This window comes from Laccaria bicolor, genomic scaffold, assembly GCF_000143565.1.
Source record: "Laccaria bicolor S238N-H82 LACBIscaffold_78 genomic scaffold, whole genome shotgun sequence".
Lineage (NCBI taxonomy): Eukaryota > Fungi > Basidiomycota > Agaricomycetes > Agaricales > Hydnangiaceae > Laccaria > Laccaria bicolor.
The window spans coordinates 27,913-48,876 of record NW_001889949.1 but is presented as its reverse complement, the minus strand read 5'-3'; the positions used below and the strand labels follow the sequence as shown (position 1 = coordinate 48,876).

Sequence of the window (20,964 nt, the reverse complement as noted above, 5' to 3'; positions counted from 1 at the left end):
AAACTTAGCTAGATAGGTGAAAGAACAGTAATAAGTAAAAAAGTCGGTCCATAATGCAATAAACAAGTGAATCCAGTCAATTGCAGTAGCTAGACATTGATACAACGCAGATGTAGTAGCTCAGCATGCTCAATCGCCGTTCAACGGCTGCTCGTCGACAATGCCCTCACAATGCTGGACCCAGCTACTTCGCATTTGCCTTCAATTTTGCACCACGTGTCTGCCGACTTGGACGAGTGAGCGCCGCAGGTATTCCGGCACCTGAATCAGCATCAACTTGAACAACCGAAACCTGTTTTGGGCGTCAACCACAGGGAGCTTTAGCGGGTGGCGCAGGCACATCAGCAACAGCCTCGGAGGTTGAGGGAACTGGCGTGGGGACTCGACGACATCCACGGGGTGGATTGATTGATTGGGAGATGGGTGCGACAGGAGCAGGGGTGTGCGCTTCCATGTTTGGATGCAAATCCGGCGCCTGTTCCACATCTGAGTGGGCGTTCACACACTCTACATCGGTTGGAAGGGTCTGGGGGAGTGGGAGTGAGCTAGAATTTTTCGAAGTGGGAGCTGACGAAGTGTCGGCTCCCATACGCAGTCCATGGAACATGGAATCGAGACCTGGGTTTTCATCAGCGTCAACCCGGACATGTGGTGCTTCTTCTTCTTCGTCCTGTGAGTCGGGAGCGAGGAGGAATTGTGGAAAAACTTGCATGTTCCAGTATTTCAGGAGCTTTTGAACAGTTGGCGCATCCTGATTTTCGATTAAAAGCTTTTTGTAAGCTTCTGCCTCGCTCGCGTAGTTGATTCCTGTAAGTTTTCCGACACCATGCTTGTTCAGCTCAGGATCACCTCTGAGAAGAAAACGAATCTAGTAATAATTTTGTTAGCCAGAGGACTTATATGCCTAATGAAGAGCTGTGAAGCGTACGACAACTGCGGTGTTGCTAATAAATCCAAAGGTAACACCATCTACACGGCCGTGAAAGGGACTGTTTTTGTTGAATGCAGCTCTCTCCGATGTGTACGATCGTGGGCCATAGGCGATGAGATGTGCCATCTAGTATTGTAAGTAGTACGACGAGTGTTTAGAAGTCTATTAATGAAAATACTTGAGAAATACTTATGGAGATCAAGTAATCACTTCTGAACATGCCCTCTTCGTCATTAATATTGCCATTAGTATAGAGAACTGGTGCATTTGAGGGGTAGCGTGCTGTAGGTGTTTTCCTGCGGGGGTTGAAGCCAAGAAGTGTTGCAAGTTCAGGATTAGCTTCCATGCGCTTCTTGTCACACTTGGGATTGTAGTTGAAGAGGCTTTGGTCAAGGCCAAAAATTGCCCCTGTGCTCCCATGCGTGCACAGAAGTGTGTTCGAGCGGCCTGATGAGATGCTCGCTCGGAACTAATTGAGCACATTGTGAGTTTTTATGATCTATGCGAGAGGGAGAGATCACATACAATACTTCAGAAATTCTCATGCTTCACCATGTAGTCATGGTATTGAGGAGGAATGCACATGTAGAGCTCTGCAGTTTGGCCGGCTAATCTTGTTGTTGAATCGAGGTACCAGTCCTCGCTATCCCATGTGAAGTCAGGGCGAGAAATATCGAATGGGGAAGGTGTGCTCTGCTGAATCCAGAACGAGTAAAAATGAGCAAAAACTTTCCCTAGTTTACCGATTTCTTCGTCGTGTGCAGCAAGTTCTTGTGACAGAGCTTTGGAGCCATTGTTTTGACAACGGGAAGCGGCAAGTTCTTGTTTTAGCTGTTGGTTCTCAGCCTTCACAGCATTGAGCTGGCTATGCGCATCGTGCAGTGCCTGGCCGAAGAATGAAAAGTTAATAAAATCGGAGATCAAGGTGATGGCCATAAGTCAGTCAGTCATACTTACCTTAAGAAGCGCGGCAGTGTCCAATCCAGTGTGAAGCTCTGACCCGACGCTGCCGTGACTGGCTGTCGAGTTGTCAGATCTGGATGTGGAGATGGAGTCAAGGCCAATCATTGATGGTGTGAGTGACGTCATCAGAATAAACTAAGGGGAGCTTTCACGAATCACAAGTGAATCAAGAGTGAAAAGAGAGTGGGGATGTGTTTGCTGCGAGAAACTGCCTTGTTTAAATGAGAAGTGCGTATGGTACTGTTTCCTGAACGCATGCAACGGTGAATCGGATTTCGCTCCGGAATTTTGACAACATGCAGTATGCAAGGTCTACAATTTAGGTGTAGATAATTTGATCTGTTGTTGCATTATTGCGTGTCAGCTCGAGTAATGGAAAAATGAAAGAACAAGGTTGGGCCGGTGACTAAAATTAAATTTCGGTAACTTAACTGATGATAATACATTTTGAAAAGCATGGGCCGGAGAAACTTTGCCTTGAGGCCAATTAATTACCTCATCGACATGCATCAGATTAAATAACTCTAAACTTTTGAATGGGTGCCGATCTCAGTAGCACTTGTCTTGAGTAAACTTTGATGTGAGAATGAGTGAAGCAAGAAAGGCATGATGAGGGCAGAGAAGGGGGGGACGGAAGTGGCGGCAGAGGCATAACCAGTGCAGTTGGCAACTTTGGCTTTTGGATTCCTTGTCCATCATTGGACTTTACAGATGTCAGACTGGATTGCAGTATTGTTTCTGGGCAGCTAAAAAAATCTGTTATGCAAACGGTATCCATGGTGTCGTTTGACATGATGCTTGCAATTAGTGTTTGAAAGTCCGGTTAGGTTAGGTTATTGGGTGCCCAGGGGCTCTAACCGAGACCGAGACCGGTTAGGGTTCGTTCCCAGACCCAAAATAACCTAACTGGACCGAAGATAACCGATGAAAACCGGTTAGTTGCAGTTACTAACCGGTTAGGACCGAAAAAATAGAAATTCGATTAAAACGGCGTATATTTCTCATATTCCTTGCAGTAAACATTATTGCCATGCGTCGTAGCTTTAAAACAAGCCCAAGAACGCTAAATTCGGTGAAGAATTGACAATTTTATAATAATATTCTTGAAAGCCTACTATTTTAGCCAATAATTTAGAGATTTGACCATAACTCTGTCAGATTTTTAGTGTTTCTCATGCTTTTAGATGCGTTTTGAAGGGGTATAATAGGGTCGGTTGTAACCGGTCATAACCGGTTTTTTAACGGTTAGTTAACCGCAAAATAACCGGTTATTTCATTTCCAGAATTGACTAACCACTAACCGCAGTCCGGTTTTTTTGCCGTTAGGTCCGGTCTGGTCTCGGTTATTTTCCAGTTAATTAACCTAACTTCCAAGCACTACTTGCAATGGTGGCTTTGTACCCAATTTCGGCTTTGGTAGCAGGGACAATTTGGCTGGTGGGCATCAATTGTGCCAAAGGAATGGACAAGCAGCAATGTTCTTGATCTATGTAACCATTTCTTTGTTAATACTTTTACAGATCATCATTTGTATCAGATACTACACTAATCTATACCTCCTTTTTATATAATTCTTATTTCTATATTCTATTTATATCAGAGTGCCTCAGGTTTTCATTTCCATCTGAAGTCAACAGTGAGTGCCACCGGTGTGGGGAACATGGAATAATGGAACATTGACAGAAAAGCATCCCACTCTTTAAAATTTCTCTCACAATACTCTAATTAACAATTTCTATGGTAGCCCTTGGCCTTTCAGAATTGCTTCAGACAATTTTTGGAAGGATAAGAATAAATGCAAGAGCTTAATTTCTGTTTGAAGCATCATCACCCTTATGAACACTAAACCTATTGAAGTTACTTCAGATTCAGTATTGAAGCCTGCCCTTAAATATCTGCCACAGAACATCAAAATAGCATTATATACAACATTGTGCTATGCATTTTGCTTAGAACACAGAGCCTCTATCCCATACGCCGTATTTGTGCCAACCATTCATTTGTTTGGCTGTGTTACCTCCCAAGCCAGCCTGCACTGGTTTTGTTAGAGTTATTAGAAGATATGCCTGTTCTTATTTCACAATGAATTTAAAATATATAGGAAGCCTTTCTTTATTTCTACATATTTAAATTGTTTTCAGAGCAACAGACTATTATTGTAGTGTTCATTTGTGTGAATATGGTTCCCCAATGTATTGTCTGCTTAGTCATTCCCACATGGCATCTTTGAACAATGTAGCACTTCATCTGAGTGATCAGCAATTGCATGAGACCCAGGGGGACTTGATGTGTGTGATCCTTGCTGAACGAAGGGTTCTGGTTAGGGTCCACCCTGAAGTTTTTCTTGACAAAGCACAGCTGCATCGCCTGGACATCCCTACCTAACCTTCAACACAATCCAAAGGCTACCTTCATCAATGTTCACTTGAACTGGAAGCTGTTGAGACTAAGTATATTAAGCTTTTAAAGTTTTCTTTATGTGTGGCACTCATCTTCCTCAGCCTCACATACAAAGACACACCAAGACACTGAAAACCAACCTTGAGCAACAGAACAATTCATTGCAATGTTCAGTGACCTAAATCTACTCTGCGTGCAAGGGGTAATGACTTCATCCTCAATCACATATCCGAATCCATGTCCATCACCAGATACTCATCTGAATATTGTGATCCATAATCTGTTGCAAGAAGACCTCCACGAATGATTGATTCAACAGAGATAAAAACTGAGAGTGAGTGATGTCGGGCCTTGACTCGATTGAAGCGAAGGTCATTATCCCGTCCACGATTCTCCAAATCAGGTGGAAGATCCATGGGTAGGATAAGTGCCATGTGATACTCCTTGTCAAGAACTTGAAGTCCAAAAATGTAGAGTAAGCATGCAAAGATATACTTCTCCTCATCAATCTTGACAATGATGCAATCATATCGTGGCTTGCCATGGAATTTTGGGTTGGCACGAAGAAGGTCGGTGGCTACACACCAGTCATCTTTTGATTCATAGTTAACTCTTAGCAATTGAAAGGGATTGATCTATTGAATTCAGATACCATCATAAGTGGACAAGAGTAGTCTTCAAAGGTCAAAATTTACCTGATCACTTGGTCCAAACCTTACCGATCTTCCAAGATATCTTGTAAAAAAGCGTCCAATCTTCTTGTGAAAATCTTTGAATGCAGAGTCTGCACTGTGTTCATCCTCAAGGTCTGAAAATGCAACTGGTGCACATTGAGAACCCAAGGATACATGGGCCATTCCAATGATGTTTCGTGTCACCTGGATTTGGCTATCTTCAGCAGATGCTTCTGCCTGGGATAAATCAAGGTAGTCAATGTCATCGCGGATGACAGTTGCAACTAAATCGGCATGATCAAATTTGAGTATCTTATTTATGTCAATTTAAAACAGGACTTTGAATAGTTAGAGAATTTAGCAAATACCTGTGGTGCAACATTCTTGAAATTTGTTCGGAACTTGTAGCTGTTTTTGAATGCACCATGACATTTTTCATTGGGCTTTGTATTATAGTTTCGTGTCACCCCTTTTCGCTGGATATCGTCAAACATATGCTTATGTGTATGTGCTTTTGGAAATGACCACGATTTAGCTGGGTTAAATGGCATATATTCCTATATATATAAAGGTAAATTGTTAAAGGCAATGTAAACCAATTATTGTACATACATGAAGTGCTTTCTCAAAAACCAACAGTTCCTCTCGACCTTTTTGAATAGTTGTCTCTGTATGAACCTTGAGAGATGCATACATATCAAGTTCAACATAGCTTTGCAGAAGCTTGAGTAGCTGATATCCTCGAGGAGATGCTTCCTTTGTAAAAATATTGTGGAGTGCAAAGATAAGAACCTAACCCAGGTCATGAAACTTGAATTTTGAGAGGAAATTCAAAAAGCTGACTTACTTTCAACATGTCCTCATACTTGCTTCCATCAGCAAATTCACCTGTCTTTATAATGGAGGTAAAGTGGTTTAAACCACTCCAAGTAGGGAGAGCATCAACCCTGTAAATAAAGATAAATATATTCTATCTCAACAAAGAGATCAAATCCATACTGGGTATCAATCAACTTCGAGACACCCTTTCCAAGTTCCTCAGCTACACTTTTAACCTCTTCCCAGATATGATCTGAGAATAAACCTCCATGATATGCATGAAGGCGATCCCAAGAAATTGCTCGGTGAATATCAGTGCGAGGAAATTTCCAAAAAACATTCTTTGGAAGTAAGTCATCAGTGAAATATATGAATCAACCCATTTGAATGTTACCTCAACATCCCGAAGACCAACATTCTTCAAGGTTTCTTCTGTCTCAGAGGCATTAAGTCCTATTGTGGACTTGTAAATCTTTTCCATGTCAGAGGAAAAACGAAGGGGAAAGTCTGATGAAAGGTTGGCAAGCTGATCCCCAGGAATGAGGCAGACTGGGCAGGGAAATTTGCTGTTGACCCCACGAATGAGGGCAATAATACATCTGCACAGAAAATTGTGAAGTTCAATGTAAATTGCAGATGTCAATACTTACTGCTCCTCATAGTCTGCAGATGCAATAAGCACAATGGGAAACATCCACCGTTCAATATCAGCAGTTGTTAGGTGGTAGCCAGTTTCTGCATATTGCTCAACAGACTTCAAGATTTCATAGAATGCCTTATGCCAGACAACTCTTTTGAAATTCACATATTTCTTTTTTCCAGTTTCACCTGAGTCTTCTTGCAACTGCATGGCTCTATGGGTAAGCTGCATGCAATTATAATTGATGAGAAATCTTCTTACAACTGGAAACCATCCAACACAAACTCTAAGGGTTTATCTTCATCATTATACTCTACTGTGATTGTTGTTTTCTCAAACTAATATAGTCAGATCACTTTTCCACCTGCAGGTGAACAAAATTCTGCTTACCTTAGTTGCCCGATTTGCAGCATTCTCCCAAATTTTTGACAAGTCAGGTTCATTTTTCAAGGTAAAAGACTTGGGGTCTAGAATACATCGATGGATGAGGGAGATGAGTTCATTGGTTTGATTCTTATTCATGTGGGTATCAAGAATCAATTCTGCCAGTTCAAAATCGAGACGAGAACGGAAAGGTTTCCATGGCTCGGGATCAACTGGAATGTCAACACTATCGAGATCCTGGAAATTGCTTTTGTACTCATCAAAGCTAAAGAATTGAGGTTGGCGTCCGCTTCTTGGATGGTACTCCACTTTGATGTCATTGAGCTGTGGTGCCTGCTCAAATGGACTAGAGGACCCTTCGTCAGTATGGACTTCACCATGGGGCTCAGTGTTGTTGTTATCGGTGTTGTTGATCGTTTCATTTTCATTGAATATTGCTATGTTTGCATCATAGGCTGGGTAACATAAGCAGATGTGTGCTATCAAGTAATACTTACTATTTTCCACATTTCCTGCTTGCAATTGAGTATGTGTATACCCTAGATTGAACTGATCAGCTTGGAAAATCAAGAAAAAAGTGGAAGGGAGGAAATGAATGCTACCAAGAGGAGTGTAGGCAGAGCTTGGCCCAATCACAGGGATAAAAGGGTCTGGACCAAGGCTATTAGCCAGTAATATGCCATCAAGCACTGTACAGCTTACCCAATAACCCCTCTTGTTGTACCTGTTCCTCAAATGCCCTGGATCTTGCATCTGAAGCAACTGCCTCAGGACGAGATTTGCATGATTTTTGGTGCTGTGTTATGCCCTTTGACTTGAAAGGAAGCCCGCAAAAAGTGCATAGAGGGTCTAAAACAGAAGGCTTTAGTGTTCCTTTTGGACCTTTCCCTTTGGGAGGCATTGGGAATGAGGAGGGACGACAGACGCGTGTTCAGCGCGGCGCGCGCACTTTGATTACAGGACAAACATTGATCTTATAATGCAACGTGACCATTATAACGTGACTACAATAGCTCCCAATAGCCTTGTAATTTATTATTATTGTAAGGCATCACGGATTTTTCTGACAAACAAGGGCTTCCGAGATGGCTTTGGCAATTTCGTAGCCACCACCAAAGGGAGCTTTACGCGACTGCTGCGCACATGGATAATAACTTGAATGAGTGAACTTGGACAACGATCCGGTGGCTCCTAAAGGGGTTGAAGTTACTCTATCTAAAAAATAATGTTATTTGTGTTGTCAAAGAATTTGAGAAACTCGCTGTCCCGATCTTGTTCAGACGATTGGTAACATCTTTTTCGTTTATGTAGGAACCTCAACAAGGAGTGGAGTGTGAGAATGATGGGAGGGGATTACTCACTCGACGGGTTTACACGAGGAACAAAGGCAGTGGCTACTGGAGGACGGAGGTCGAAAGTTGGAATCTCTGAGAACTGAGGGTGCCTGAGGCCATTCATGGATCGAGAGAACATCATGTCGCCGCCAGTGATGGGATGGTCAACCAGTGGAAACCTCGAACAGATCTTTGATGTGGAGCCTCGACCTCAGAAACCCGCAATAAGACCCAGTCAAATTGCTAAAGAGGCTGAACCGTGGACTGAGGTGGAAATATCTTGCATGCATCTGCGAGGAAGACCTAAATGCGATGAGGCGAGTCCTCTATAGAAAAAATATCAGCAAAGGAGCGAAGCTTAACACAGACGTGGAGCGTACCAACCAAGCCCCTGTGCCTTTCCAGAAACTTCCGTCGATCTCGCAGCTGCCATCGTTGATGCAGTTCAGAATTGGCCTTGAGAAGACGAACTTCATGACTTCTGCGGGCGTCGAGTGCTACACGAGCAGAGCTAATACTAGGATGCCGTCACTACCTAAACGGAGAAGGGGAATAAGGACTTGGAGAAGTGGCAAAGAACTCACCTGAACTCACTGAAATTTGTGCAGGGACGGCGTGTGAGTGCCTCGAATGCTTCGTCGCATAGTAAAGCCTACAGTAGAGTTGTGAAGTCCAACCGCTGCCACTAGGGCAGAATGAGGCCTTGTTTGGGCAAAGCGTGTTTGTGACAGGTTTGCGGTCAACCGTGACACGACCAACTCATGTTCTCCAAATTCTTGACCCTTTCTTCAAAAATGTTAACAGGCTTGTGCAAATTCGAAGACCCCCACAAGTGAGCTTTTTCTTTGACCCTCCTGTTACCCTCATCGATTTCAAGCCGAGTCCCCACACCACTGTCATTCCGATCAAGCCGAGTCCCCACACCACTGTCATTCCGATCAAGGTAGTCTCGCTCTCCGACACCCCAAATCAATACAATTTCACGGACTGTTCCCTCATCGTCTCGCTACCATCTTTCCCCCGTGTTCTTGGTCCCAACTTCCCCATAACTTTTTGAACCATGTCTCGCACTTGTCCCTGCAAACCTCTCACTGACTTCACTGGAAAGCGCGAGTCATGAGGTCTGGATGCCATCTCAAGGACCTTAATATCACCGCCAAGTACTCATTAAGCAGATGTGCTATGTATCAGCTGGTGCCGTCTGGTTTTGTTTCTACCACACAAGCCACTCCGGTGTCCAAGTTTGTTGGACGTGCGTCTAGCAAAGATTTCTCATCTGCCAATGATGGTGGGACAAGTGGCATGTCAGCGCTCGACCTCCTTGAACTCCCCACAGTTCTTCGAGCTGGAATGAGCGATCCCCTCCGGAGTTGCTGATTTGTCTTCTTAAACGAGCTTGAAATGAAATGGGGGAAGGGGGAATTTCTCACACCCAAGTACACTGTGCTCTGTACCACCGAAAGTTAAAAACGCAAACAATGGCTTTCGTTATCTTCAAAACAACGCGGTGTCAGTAAGGCCTGGCTGCCCTGATGTCCACCATTGTCCTAGACACGCCGATTCGCTAACCGTCTGTCAGGGGTAAGTTTGACCTGTCTATCCAGTTCAGAGCGCGTCCATCATAATCTCGAAAGCTGAACGTAAACGATGGCTTTTGTTATCTTCAAAACAATGCGGCGTCAGCTGGCTGCCCTGATGCCCACCGTTGTTTCAGACACCCTGATTCGCTAATCATCTGTCAGGGGTAAGAGTTTGACCTGTTTATCCAGTTAAGAGTGCTAACCGGCTGTGTTTTATCAAGACTTGCATCTCGTTGGTTGGCGCCAGGTGCATGTTCACTATTGACAGTTCCTGATAGGCCTATGTAAGTATCATCATGACGAGTATTGACGGGATTCCTGATTGCCTTCAACGAATAGCCTTGAGGACTACGAAACCACTCATGATGGTAATGCAAAGATCACAGGACAGCAGTTCGCCTTTTGAAGCTAACGAGAGAATCAACAGACTCTAGATGCATGCTAACCCATCTAACTCTTAGTAAGTACATCCCAGTTTATGGGAAGGATAACAGAATACACACGCCTTGTACTACTCAAGGCCCACTGGCAGTGGGAATTCCGCCAACTTCATGTCAAAAAATAGCGCTCATCGTCAGATGCTTTAAACACCTGTGGGATACAGTGGATGAAACGATTCAGGCCTTGTTTTCTCCATGTTCGTATTACTGCTTATTCTCTGTATTTCTCTCCAGGTGATTCGTGCTTCACCTTTACCCCTTCCCATTGACATCAGCAATGCCCTGGCTGGCCTAGTACAACTACCAACCTGCACATGTATCGATCAGCGCCGATCACTTTCAGATATCCTTTGGAGCTGCATTGCTACTATCTTCGCTTGCACTTGGCTGTCAGTACATCCGAACATACCAGGTCCTGATGAAAAGCGTTGGAAGATTCTTCTTAGGAGGCTTGAATTAATGTTCTGGTCTCTTATCTGCCCTGAGATGATCATCTGTTGGGCTTGCAGGCAATAGTTTGCCGCGCGGAGCTTGCGAGATAAATATGGTGGTGCGTTATTCCAGAGTTAATGAACCGTTGAGGACTGACTGCGGTTAGGGCTGGGATGGACAAAAACACATGGTTACTTTCTACAGATGGGGGGATTTATGCTCATAAATGGAGATGAAAGGAAGGGCGTTCTGACGCCTGACGTGTTCCATAACCTGCTTCAGGAGGGCAAGATTACCTTCCCCTCGATTACAGAGGCAGAAATTGAAGACAGGAGCAAGGCTGACAGTCTGTCCAAAGCAATAGCGGTTTTGCAGACGACATGGTTCATCGCCCAGTGCATTAGTCAAGCAGCGCAGGGACTAGTCACTACTGAAATCGAACTAACCACGCTGGCGTTCACTGCCCTCAATGGAATATCATATTTCCTGTGGTGGAACAAACCTCTCAATGTCGCGTGTTGCGTGCCAGTTTTTTTGCTCGACAAACCTTGCAAGCCTGTAATGATTCCCTCCTTCAATACGCCTAAGAGTAAGTTGTTCTATTTTATGGACTTAAGAAATGAAATGATAAAATATAGGGTGGACTTGGCGACTCGAGGAATCTAGAGGTTGGTTTTGCTCTGTCAGCAGCTTTAACATGTAATTCCAAGTGCACTGTTAGGAGTTCCTCTACTTGTGGCAGGTCATGAAACCGCCAAGGTTCCTCACTCTAATCCTAAAAGTAAGTTCATACATATCTAGCGGACTTTTGGTAATGAATCAATGAAATGCACCAGAATGGCCTCAAATCTTTTCCAGCATATTTTCGTGGGTTCATATACTCTGGTTTTTGAACTTCCTTGGCCGTTTAACAGGTTACACAGCTAGTGAGTCCCAGCCTTTTACAATGTCTAATGTGACATATGATGGAGCATATCTTAACAGTGGGCGCTATCAAATTTGCTACCACCTGTGCATTACTAGTGAAGAACGCTTTGGTGGAGCTCCCTTTACTTTCTTTCAGAGTGATCGAGGTGATTTGTCACAAATTCAACAACTTTCGAAAATGCGATATGGTTGATGAGGATGCTATCTGGGTTCCAACGTTTTACGCACCTCCCAACGGAGTCCATGGATTCTTTTGGGTCCACATAATGGCCATTATCGTTGCTACACTCTTCGGAGGCATCCATTGCGTTGGCTGGAATTTCCCCTTCCCCTCTCACACAGAGCTGATGACCTGGTGTATGTGCTCCTTAGCCATTGTCATTGTTCCATGCCTTTTTGTGCCTACAATCGTGGAGAGGTTTATGGGAATGGATACAATCACCACCAGAGTTAACATCTTCTTGGTAGCATTTGGCATTGTGATTTATGTTTTCGCACAGCTCACCCTCTTTGTCGAAGCTTTAACCTCCCTGAGACATCTTCCCCCTGGAGCATACGCTGTAGTCGAGTGGACTGCCCTCTTACTCCATATGTGACCAAATTACGACCTGGACACCACATTATCCAATTTTTACGTGTGGGGAGAGTTTCTGTATGATGCTCCTATTTATTGTTCATTGACTTATTACTGCTTGGACGTATGTCTCCTACAACGCTTCCTTTGGCATTTTTTGTTTGGCAGATACTTGAAAATAAGTAAATTCGCGGCGTTTTCAGTCCCCTAAGATTCGGAAAATATATAAGTACTCAATGATGATGCAGATTAGCTAAATAATTACTATCGGATGTGGGCGTCGCTTTTTTAGAACGACGATACCATTCTTGCGGGAGGTGGCAAATTAAAGGCTGTGCAACTTGTTGTGGTTGTATCGTTGAGTGCCCAACGCCAAACAACTGTCCTCACGTTACTAACCATCCTTTCCGGGTTGATGCCGTCGACTTCACGACTGTAGGATCCGAGCCCCGTCACTGCAGAGCCATGAACAACGTCAAAATTTGGGTGTCAAGACGCAAGAGGCGTTGCCTTCACGCCCTAACCTCAACACTACCTTTATTGCAGCCCCTTATCTTTGTGGACTGAGTGGGCGATCAGGAAGAGATCCAAGATGAAAACTTTGGATTCGTTAGGGAAGGGACGGCGGGATTGTTTGCCGACGAATATGATGGAGGCCTGGACAGACGTACTATGTCTCTATCATCACCACTACGAGGGGGCGAATGAGAAAGGGCCGGGGTTCGATATTGACCACAATGATTTCGTCACCGTCCTAGGTGTTTTATGGGTCAAGGACCCGGAACCCGGAAGGCTGTCTTCGAACATCGAAGAGCCTCTTCCTCCGAAACAGCGGAAAGCTGCAGGTCATCTAACGACCAACTTAGGGGCGGCAAATCTATCACTGCGCAAATGCGCTGCTTTGGAGTTTGCCACGTCATCCTCAACGTACGCCGACCTCACCACGACCACAACCTGCACGGTCGGGGTATCCAAGTTCCCTTGTGGCGATAAGTGGCAGCCGGATCCGATTCCACCACTCTTTTAACGCACTCTCCTCCTTGGGATTGTTACGGTCGCCTATCTCAATCTCAACTTTTTTTGGCCAACATGCTCAAGGTTTTGTCTCCCCCCTCATCGTCTTCTCGTCTTCTCTTCGATTTTCACATTTATGAAAATTGACAGCTGGCACGCCCCCAAACCCCTAGACAATAAACTCAACATAGCTCTTCCCAACATACTTATCGGCGCTTCTTTCTCCCCCCATCTCCTTCCCGTCTTCTCTTTGCTTTTCACAAATATGAAGAACGACAGCTGGCACCCCATTCAGTCTCAGGCATCAGAAATGACACGGCAATCCTCAATCAAGACTTAACAACCTGTCGACCACCGCTCCAGCCTTACGGATGAAACGTTCACCGGCTTGTTGAATCAGAGACCAGACTCAAGCAACCTTCGCGTTCAAGTTGATGCGAACGCGGGGAAAGGGGTGCTCAATGCACGATGTGCATGAGATCCACGGTGGCGCTGAAGAGCCGCAGTGTTCTTTGCAATTACGCCCAACTTGAGGTATGTAGGTTCTCTGATCCTCTTCTCTACGTCATCAAAAGTTCAGACTTCTATCGCAGGCCGCGTCCGCGTCGGTTTCATCACGACCATCCCTCTCTCCGGGCGAGATGCAACACTTGAATCTAGGGAACGTTTTAGAAGCCGGTTTCCCTAGTGACAGCTTGGTCAAGAGCAATGATTTAGGGGGAACTGGCTCTATTACAAATTCGGACGAACTTGAGACCATACAGCTGATCTTCCTTTGATGGGATTCGTGGAAGACTCCTCACATACCGCGGTCCGTTGGGCTACCACTGCCACTCCTAGGTTCGCCTACCAGTCTGGGTGGCCTTATCCATACCCAAGCTGTATTACCTTCCCCGGGCTTTTTCTTCCTTCTCCCTCTGTTTCTACAGAGTTCATCCACGAAGAACATTCGCACCCCCTCCACAACAAAGTTGACATCGTGACCCTTGCTAAGCAACCTGTTGACGACTTCTTACAATAGAGTCAGGGGTTGAATGCTTGCGGACTTCTTGGATTTGAAGAAACTTTCACGTTCGAGTGCTACTACCGCGCAAGATCGACTTTGATCCTGAGGAACTGGGGTGCTCGTTGCTCCTCGTGATCCTCACTGCTTGAAGGTACACTTTTTGCTCATCCTCCTCCGCATTATCGAAAGTTCATACGCTCCCTCGGTTTCGACGTGCCAAGGTAGGAACACATAATGCCATTCATTGACTCGGTCCTCCTGCGTGAATCATAGACCACAACTCGGCGGGGTAGCTATTGAAGGGGCTCAAGGAAAGCTCGGTTGAAGCAAACTTGCTGGAGAAGTTGAGCAAGGCGGAGGTTGAACAACCTTTTTCGAAGGGTTGGGATTGGACTAGGAGACGTTGGGTACCATCAAGCCTACATGGAACCCAAAGTTCCGTGACCAGCGCCGACGCAACGTCGGGAAAGACAGCAGTGATTGCACTGATTGTGGTAGGGTGCCCCTTCCGACAACAACCAGTCAACGAAAGCCAATTCAATACCACCCCTTCCACCAACACGTTCTCCGCCCTAACCTTCCCATTCCTAATCGTTCATCAGCGCCTCCAATGAGAGCCTACAACTCGACGCCCAGCTACAGCCGAACTAGTGTTGACGATAGTCCTCCCCGCTTAACTGCACCCTATTCTCGTCAGTTTTAACCTCCGTATGGGATGGATGATAGAACTTAGCATAATCGGTGGGTGATTACGTTTACTGTGAAGCAGGACTTAAAGTCAGGCGATGAATAGATGGAGGTCGAATACAACTGCGGTGTTCATGCGCATGAAGATTGCATGGAGAATAATTCTATGGACACTGTCTCTGCAGACAACGACAACGGAATTGTTACACCGTTACACGATGTGTCTGAATCCCAAAATGCTCAACGTTCAACGTTCAACCCTTGCCCATACGTATGCGAGCTGCGCCCAGCTTTGAACGTCCCTACTATGGCGAAGCTTCTCGGCTGGTGAACGTAAGTGTGACGGTCAGGTCACCGTCACCATCAATTTTCCCACCCTCGGTTACGCTGTCAGAAATCATTCTGACCATGACCACGGTGAGCCTACATTGTTCAAGTCCATTCCAAGGCAATCAATCACTGACTCTCGTCGCCTTCTCTAACCAGCTTCTCCGTGTTACCACCATCCTTTCCGTGTTGATGCCGTCGTCTCAGGAGCTCTGAATAGAAAGGTACGTCGGCTTAATGACTGCAGCATTGGAGCTCATCAGCCATTCTCACTCTAATTTTGCAGACCCAGGGCCCCAGGACGCAAAAGGCGCTGCCTCGACGTTTTAACTCCAGCGACAAGTTTCAACCACATTCATGGTAGTCCTTTGTTTTTGTGGACAGGCCGAGCGATTGGGTGAAGATCCAAGATGAAGACTTCAATCTTGTTGAGAAAAGGGAACGTCGCCGATGAGCGGTATTGAAGGTGGGGACAGACGTACGACGTTTTCGTCATCGTCCCTTTATAGTGGCGAAGGAGAGTGGGCCAGGATTCAAGACTTGAGACCTCTATCTACCATGGCATTTCGCTTTCCCCAGCCCGAACTTGACCACGAGCCAAGTACATGAATCACCTCCTCTTCCCGCCTCCTTCCCTCCTGCCCTCTTCCTGTGGACCCGTGTGCCTCTTGTTTTAGGAGTCAAGTAGTTGTAACCCCGAAGGCCGTCTTCTCGAAGAGCGAACAGCTTCTTATTTGAAACAGTGGCGAAGCTACAGGTCATTAACGACCAACCTGAGGCAGAAAATCCGTTATCACGCCAATGCGATGCCGTGGAACTTGCCACGTCATGTTCCACATACGTCGACCTCACTACGACCACTACGACATTAGAACCTACATGGTCGGGGTATTCGAGTTGCCTGTCCTACTTGAGCATGCATATGATGTGCAGATACAGGCGATAGGTGGCAGTCGGATCCGAGCCCACCGCTCCTTTGACGCGCTCTCCTTGCGATCGTTACAGTCGCCTCTCTCAATCCCAACGTTTCTTGGCCGTTCTTCCCAACATACTGGTCCTTCTGTCTCCGCTCTCATCGTTATTCCGTCTTCTCCTCGCTTTTTCACATCTACGGGGATTGACAGTTGTCACTCGAATCCCCAGATGATAGACATAAACTCAACATGGCTCTTCCCAACATACTTACCGGCGCTTCTTTCTCCTCTCCCATCTTCTTCCCGTCCTCTCCTCGCTTTTCACAACTCTGAAGAACGACAGCTGGCATCCCCTCGAGTCATTAGGCGGTAGAATTGACTTGGCAATCCTCAATCAAAACTAAACAACCTGTCGACCACCATTTGGGTGTTACGAGCTGGACCTGTTGGATTGGAGACTGGATCCAAGCAACGTTCGCGTTCAAGTCGATGCGAACGCGGGGAAAGAGGTGCTATATGCATGTGATCTACGGTGGTGCTGAAGGGTCACAGTGTTCTCCGCAATTACGGTTAACTTGAGGTATGTAGGTTCTCTGATGCTTTTCTTTACATCATCCAAATTCAGATGTCTTCATAGGCTGCAGCGGTTTCGTCACGGCCACCACCTGCTGACTATCCCTCTCTCCGGGCGAGATGTAACGCTTTTATCTCGATTTGAGGGAACATTCCAGAAGCTGTTTTCCCAGAGCCAGTCTGGTCGAGAACAACGATTTAGGGAGAACTGGGACATTGTAGATTCGGATGGAGATGCACCAGGAAGGGCTTACTCAGTCGCATAACGACGTTGAGATCAAGCAGCAGATCTTCTTTTGATGTGATACCTGGAAGACTCCGCGCACATACCGCGGTCCATTGAGTTCACCGCTGCTAGGACTTACAGTATCTGCAGCTAACAGGGGTATGGGCCATTTGGTACGTTCTCCCTCTTACATGTCACTTCCCCTGTATACATCTAAACTCCCAAACCTAGCAACAATGTCGTCTCCACAAGCCACCCAACCCCTCACATCTCGCATTCGGGTTTACTCACAAAGTTCGTCTACCAGTCTGGGTGTGCCTTACCCGAGTTGTAGTGCCTTTCCCCAACCTTCTCCGGGCCTCTTCTTCCTTCTCCTCCCTGTTTCATTTACGAAGAACACTCGCACGCCCTCCACAGCAAAGTTGACATCATGACCCTTGCTAAGCAACCTGTTGGCGACTTCTTACAACAGGGTCAGGGGATAAACGCTTGCAGACTTCTTGGGTTTGAAGAAACATTCACATTCAAGTGCTACTACCGCGCAAGATCGACTTTGGTCCTTAGTATCGGGTGCTCGTTGCTCTTCGTGGTCATCACTGCTTTAAGGTACACTTTTGCTCACCCTCTGCACGTCATCGAAAGTTAACATCTTCTGCACAGGCTCCTTCGCTTTCGACGTGCCAAGGCGGGAGCGCACAATGCCGTTCATTGACTCTGTCCTCCTGCGTGGATCATAGACCACAACTGGGTGATCGAAGGGGCTCAAGGCAAGCTCAGTTGAAGCAAGTTGCTAGAGAAGTTGAGCAAGGCGGAGGTTGTGGGGATCGAGTTATACCCTTGCCCAGCAAGCTGGCGAACAACGGCCTTTTACCACTTTTTCGACGATTAGGCCAGGAGGCGTAATGCCTCTAAATCAACCACGACCGTCAACCCTTGTTCGCCTGTAGCTGAGCGTCGAGTTGTAGGCTCTCATTGAAGACGGACTTTGGAAGTGCCGCTGGCGAGGGTTTGGGATGGGGAGATTAGGGCGGGGGACGTGTTGGTGGAAAGGGTGGGATTGTATTGGCTTCCGTTGACTGGTTGTCGGATGGCGCGCCCTACCACAATCAGTGCGATCACTGCTGTCTTCCCCGACTTTTGCGTCGGCTCTGCACGGAACGTTAGGTCCCATACAGGCTTGATGGTGCCCAACGTCTTGCAGTGTAATCCCAACCCCGATTACGTCCTATCCTCGTCAGTCTCGAATTTTGTATTGGAATAGAAGTCAGCGCAATCGGTGGATGATTACGTCCACTCAGCTAGAAGCGAAGCAAGACTTAAAGTCGGACAATGAACAGATGGAGGCCAAATACAACTGTCATGCTCAAGCTCGTGCTTATGGAGATTGTATTGAGAAAACTATAACGTACATGCTTTCTCTGCGGAATGGTTTCACTGTTACACAACGTATCAACGTTCAACCTTTGCCCGGACCACACCAACATGTAGTTGATGCCCGCCGACCGCCATGGTGGGCGATTTCTCGTTCGCCCAATAACTACCAACGCCCAAACGATGGCAAGGGGAATGATCGTTGAGTTGAACCCCGTGAATTTGCAGCACCTCTTTCCGCGGTATTAGAAGCCAACTCCGAATCATGAGTCGATGATTCTGGAGCATCATCACCCTGAATTCCGCGACGACGTATACTACCCAATCGCACTGGCGCCGAAGGTCTGGACGAAAGCGGACTCGTTCGGGAATGGGTCAAAGACACGGGCGATGACGGGTCCATGAAGTGATCGTCATCCGAAGGCCACCGGTCTCTGGAAGTCGCCATCCGATTTAGTGGAGAATTAGGAGTGGAATAGACCGTTGGTTGACTACCACTGGGAGGTGACTTGGGCTCCCTCGAGAGTGCATTGTGGAAAGTTAGGAGTGTTGGGATTCTCCCTCAGAGGCGAGAGGTCTGCGCGTCGGGATTGAGAAGCAATAGGTCGAGCTGGTTCGCTCAGCGACCGGGAGTGGCGCGCATTCATTGTAGCACTTTCCCTTACTTCCTCCATTTTGGGATCAAATGGTGAGCTGTCAAAGCCTGCCGGTGACTCAAACGTGGAGCTGCGTTGCTGGTATGATACTGAGTACGTTTTCCCAACATATCAGAATGATAATTCTTACCCCATTTCGAAGCGAACGTTCCCTGGAGACGATGACATCCTCATCGTGCGCGTGGCCTGTCCGGTGAGAGGACAAGGTCGTTTCTGGAGGATGAGTTTGGTCAAAGCTTAGTAACTCTGCTTGCAAGTGCGACTGGACGTCTTGCAGCCTAAAGGAACGTAAGTGACAAAGATGACAACACATATCGTATCAATACTTTGTAAGCTTGAGGGTCTCAAGGACTTCTTTAGCCAGGGCTTGAACAACTTGTTTCTCTCCTTTGCTCTTCAGAGTCGATTTGCGTATTGGACTGTTAAATCATCAAACGATCAGAAAGTTTTCTCAACGTTTACCACAAAGAGGTTTACCTCGTGATATGTTCCATAGACTTTTGGAGTCCAGCGTTGATTATATCCTGTCTAAATGTGCCGGTGTGGACCAAGGCTTTCAGTATCTTGCAAGACTCAGATAACATAACTTCATATGCCGTTTGGCTGCTAGTCAGCTGAGACAAATCACGCCGACGGCCATGCCAACGAAGAAAACCTGGGAAAGGCCGCAATGCCGACAATGAGTTGATAAACTATAAGAGCCAGTTCAGTTTCAAAAGGAGGGCTGAGAAAGGATAGTATGCCATCGGTGTGAGTTGAAGAATACGGTTGAACTAAGACGTACAGTACTAGTACCTCCGAATCTTCAAAAATTTGCATGATGTTTCTCGTCCGGATCGCCTCGTCGCCTTTGTGAAAACCTTCCCGTCTCTAGTGCAGACCTTGCCCTGATATGGCGTTGGTGTTGTTCAGGGGCATATGATGATCGCGGGAGCACAGAAGTGACCATTATTTCTGATCTTCATCCCAAACAACCATATGTTCATTCCAAGGCGGTGAATGACTTTCCCCCGTCACCGTTCCTACCCAGCTCCTCCACGTTACTACCATCCTTTCTGCCTTGATGCCGTTGACTTAACGACTGGAGAAACCGAGCCCCGTCATCCATCGCTCTCTTCTTGTTAAGCCATGAAAACGTCAAGATTTGGTGTCAAGGCGCAAGAGGCGTTGCCTTCACGCTTTAACCTCGCCACCAAACTCCAACGTACCTTTATTGTGGCCCCTTATCTTTGTGGACTGACGAGAGATATAGATGAACACTTAGTACTTAGGGTCCATTGGGGAAGGGATGGCGGGATTGTTTGCCGATTAGTAGTGATGGAGGGCTGGACAACGTACAATGTCTCTATCATCACCACTACGAGGGGAGAAAGGACCGGGGTTCGAAACTCGAGACCTCCCACTTTCCGTGTTTCCCAGCGCAAACTCGACCACAATCATTTCGTCACCGCAGCGGCCCTACTCCCTATGGCCTCTTGCTGAGGCCGTGCTACTGTGGATCCCTGCTCTTATCGTCCTAGTGTTTTATGGGTCAGGAGCCGGTACCCAGGAGGCTGTTTTCAAAACATCGAAGAGCCTCTTCCTCCGAAACACCGCAGCCTGGAGGTCATCCAACGACCAACATAGGGCGGCAAATCATCACTGCGCAAATGCGCTGTTTTGGAGTTTGCCACGTCATCCTCAATGTACGCCGACCTCACCACAACCACTACGACCTTGTAGCCTGCACGGTCCAGGCATTCAAGTTGCCTTGTGGCGATAGGTGGCAGTCCATCACTCCTTTGACGCACTATCCTCCTTGCGATTGTCACGATCGCCTACTCCAATCCCAACTTTTTTTGGCCATTCTTCCCAAGATACTGAAAGTTTTGTCTCATCGTCTTACCGTCTTCCCTTCGCTTGTCACGTCTATCAAAATTGACAGCTGGCATTTGGCCGGATCCCCACACAACAAACTCAACATAGCTCCTCCCAACGTACTTATTGGCGCTTCTTTCTCCTCTCCCATCCCCTTCCCGTCTTCTCTTTGCTTTTCCCAAAGATGAAGAACGACAGCTGGCACCCCATTCAGTCTCAGGCAGCAGAAATGACA

The 20,964-nt window shown here is 46.5% G+C and overlaps 5 protein-coding genes across 5 annotated transcripts; 1 reads left to right on the top strand and 4 right to left on the bottom strand.

Moving 5' to 3' along the window:
- Window positions 1-304: 304 nt before the first annotated feature.
- Window positions 305-1,999, bottom strand: LACBIDRAFT_335163 (uncharacterized protein; the record flags this gene model as incomplete). Its single annotated transcript, XM_001890028.1, has 5 exons — window positions 305-868; window positions 929-1,057; window positions 1,110-1,400; window positions 1,484-1,816; window positions 1,889-1,999. The coding sequence occupies 5 exons, from the start codon at window positions 1,997-1,999 to the stop codon at window positions 305-307; spliced, it is 1,428 nt and encodes a 475-aa protein (XP_001890063.1).
- A 2,516-nt stretch (window positions 2,000-4,515) lies between these two features.
- Window positions 4,516-7,712, bottom strand: LACBIDRAFT_316752 (uncharacterized protein; the record flags this gene model as incomplete). The annotated part of the gene is made up of 12 exons (XM_001890027.1): window positions 4,516-4,929; window positions 4,990-5,280; window positions 5,337-5,525; window positions 5,581-5,760; window positions 5,816-5,915; window positions 5,968-6,128; window positions 6,182-6,386; window positions 6,438-6,641; window positions 6,689-6,765; window positions 6,818-7,350; window positions 7,414-7,461; window positions 7,514-7,712. The coding sequence occupies 12 exons, from the start codon at window positions 7,710-7,712 to the stop codon at window positions 4,516-4,518; spliced, it is 2,601 nt and encodes an 866-aa protein (XP_001890062.1).
- A 150-nt stretch (window positions 7,713-7,862) lies between these two features.
- LACBIDRAFT_335161 (uncharacterized protein) lies at window positions 7,863-9,078 on the bottom strand (the record flags this gene model as incomplete). Its single annotated transcript, XM_001890026.1, has 6 exons — window positions 7,863-8,026; window positions 8,173-8,255; window positions 8,404-8,471; window positions 8,526-8,642; window positions 8,740-8,797; window positions 8,927-9,078. The coding sequence occupies 6 exons, from the start codon at window positions 9,076-9,078 to the stop codon at window positions 7,863-7,865; spliced, it is 642 nt and encodes a 213-aa protein (XP_001890061.1).
- A 4,502-nt stretch (window positions 9,079-13,580) lies between these two features.
- Window positions 13,581-13,891, top strand: LACBIDRAFT_316748 (uncharacterized protein; the record flags this gene model as incomplete). Its single annotated transcript, XM_001890050.1, has 2 exons — window positions 13,581-13,646; window positions 13,706-13,891. 2 exons carry the CDS (start codon window positions 13,581-13,583, stop codon window positions 13,889-13,891), a joined length of 252 nt encoding a protein of 83 aa, XP_001890085.1.
- A 4,428-nt stretch (window positions 13,892-18,319) lies between these two features.
- LACBIDRAFT_295997 (uncharacterized protein) lies at window positions 18,320-20,312 on the bottom strand (the record flags this gene model as incomplete). Its single annotated transcript, XM_001890025.1, has 8 exons — window positions 18,320-18,950; window positions 19,003-19,150; window positions 19,199-19,291; window positions 19,350-19,564; window positions 19,657-19,660; window positions 19,754-19,826; window positions 20,081-20,108; window positions 20,211-20,312. The coding sequence occupies 8 exons, from the start codon at window positions 20,310-20,312 to the stop codon at window positions 18,708-18,710; spliced, it is 906 nt and encodes a 301-aa protein (XP_001890060.1). The 3' UTR covers window positions 18,320-18,707.
- Between the last annotated feature and the right edge of the window lie 652 nt (window positions 20,313-20,964).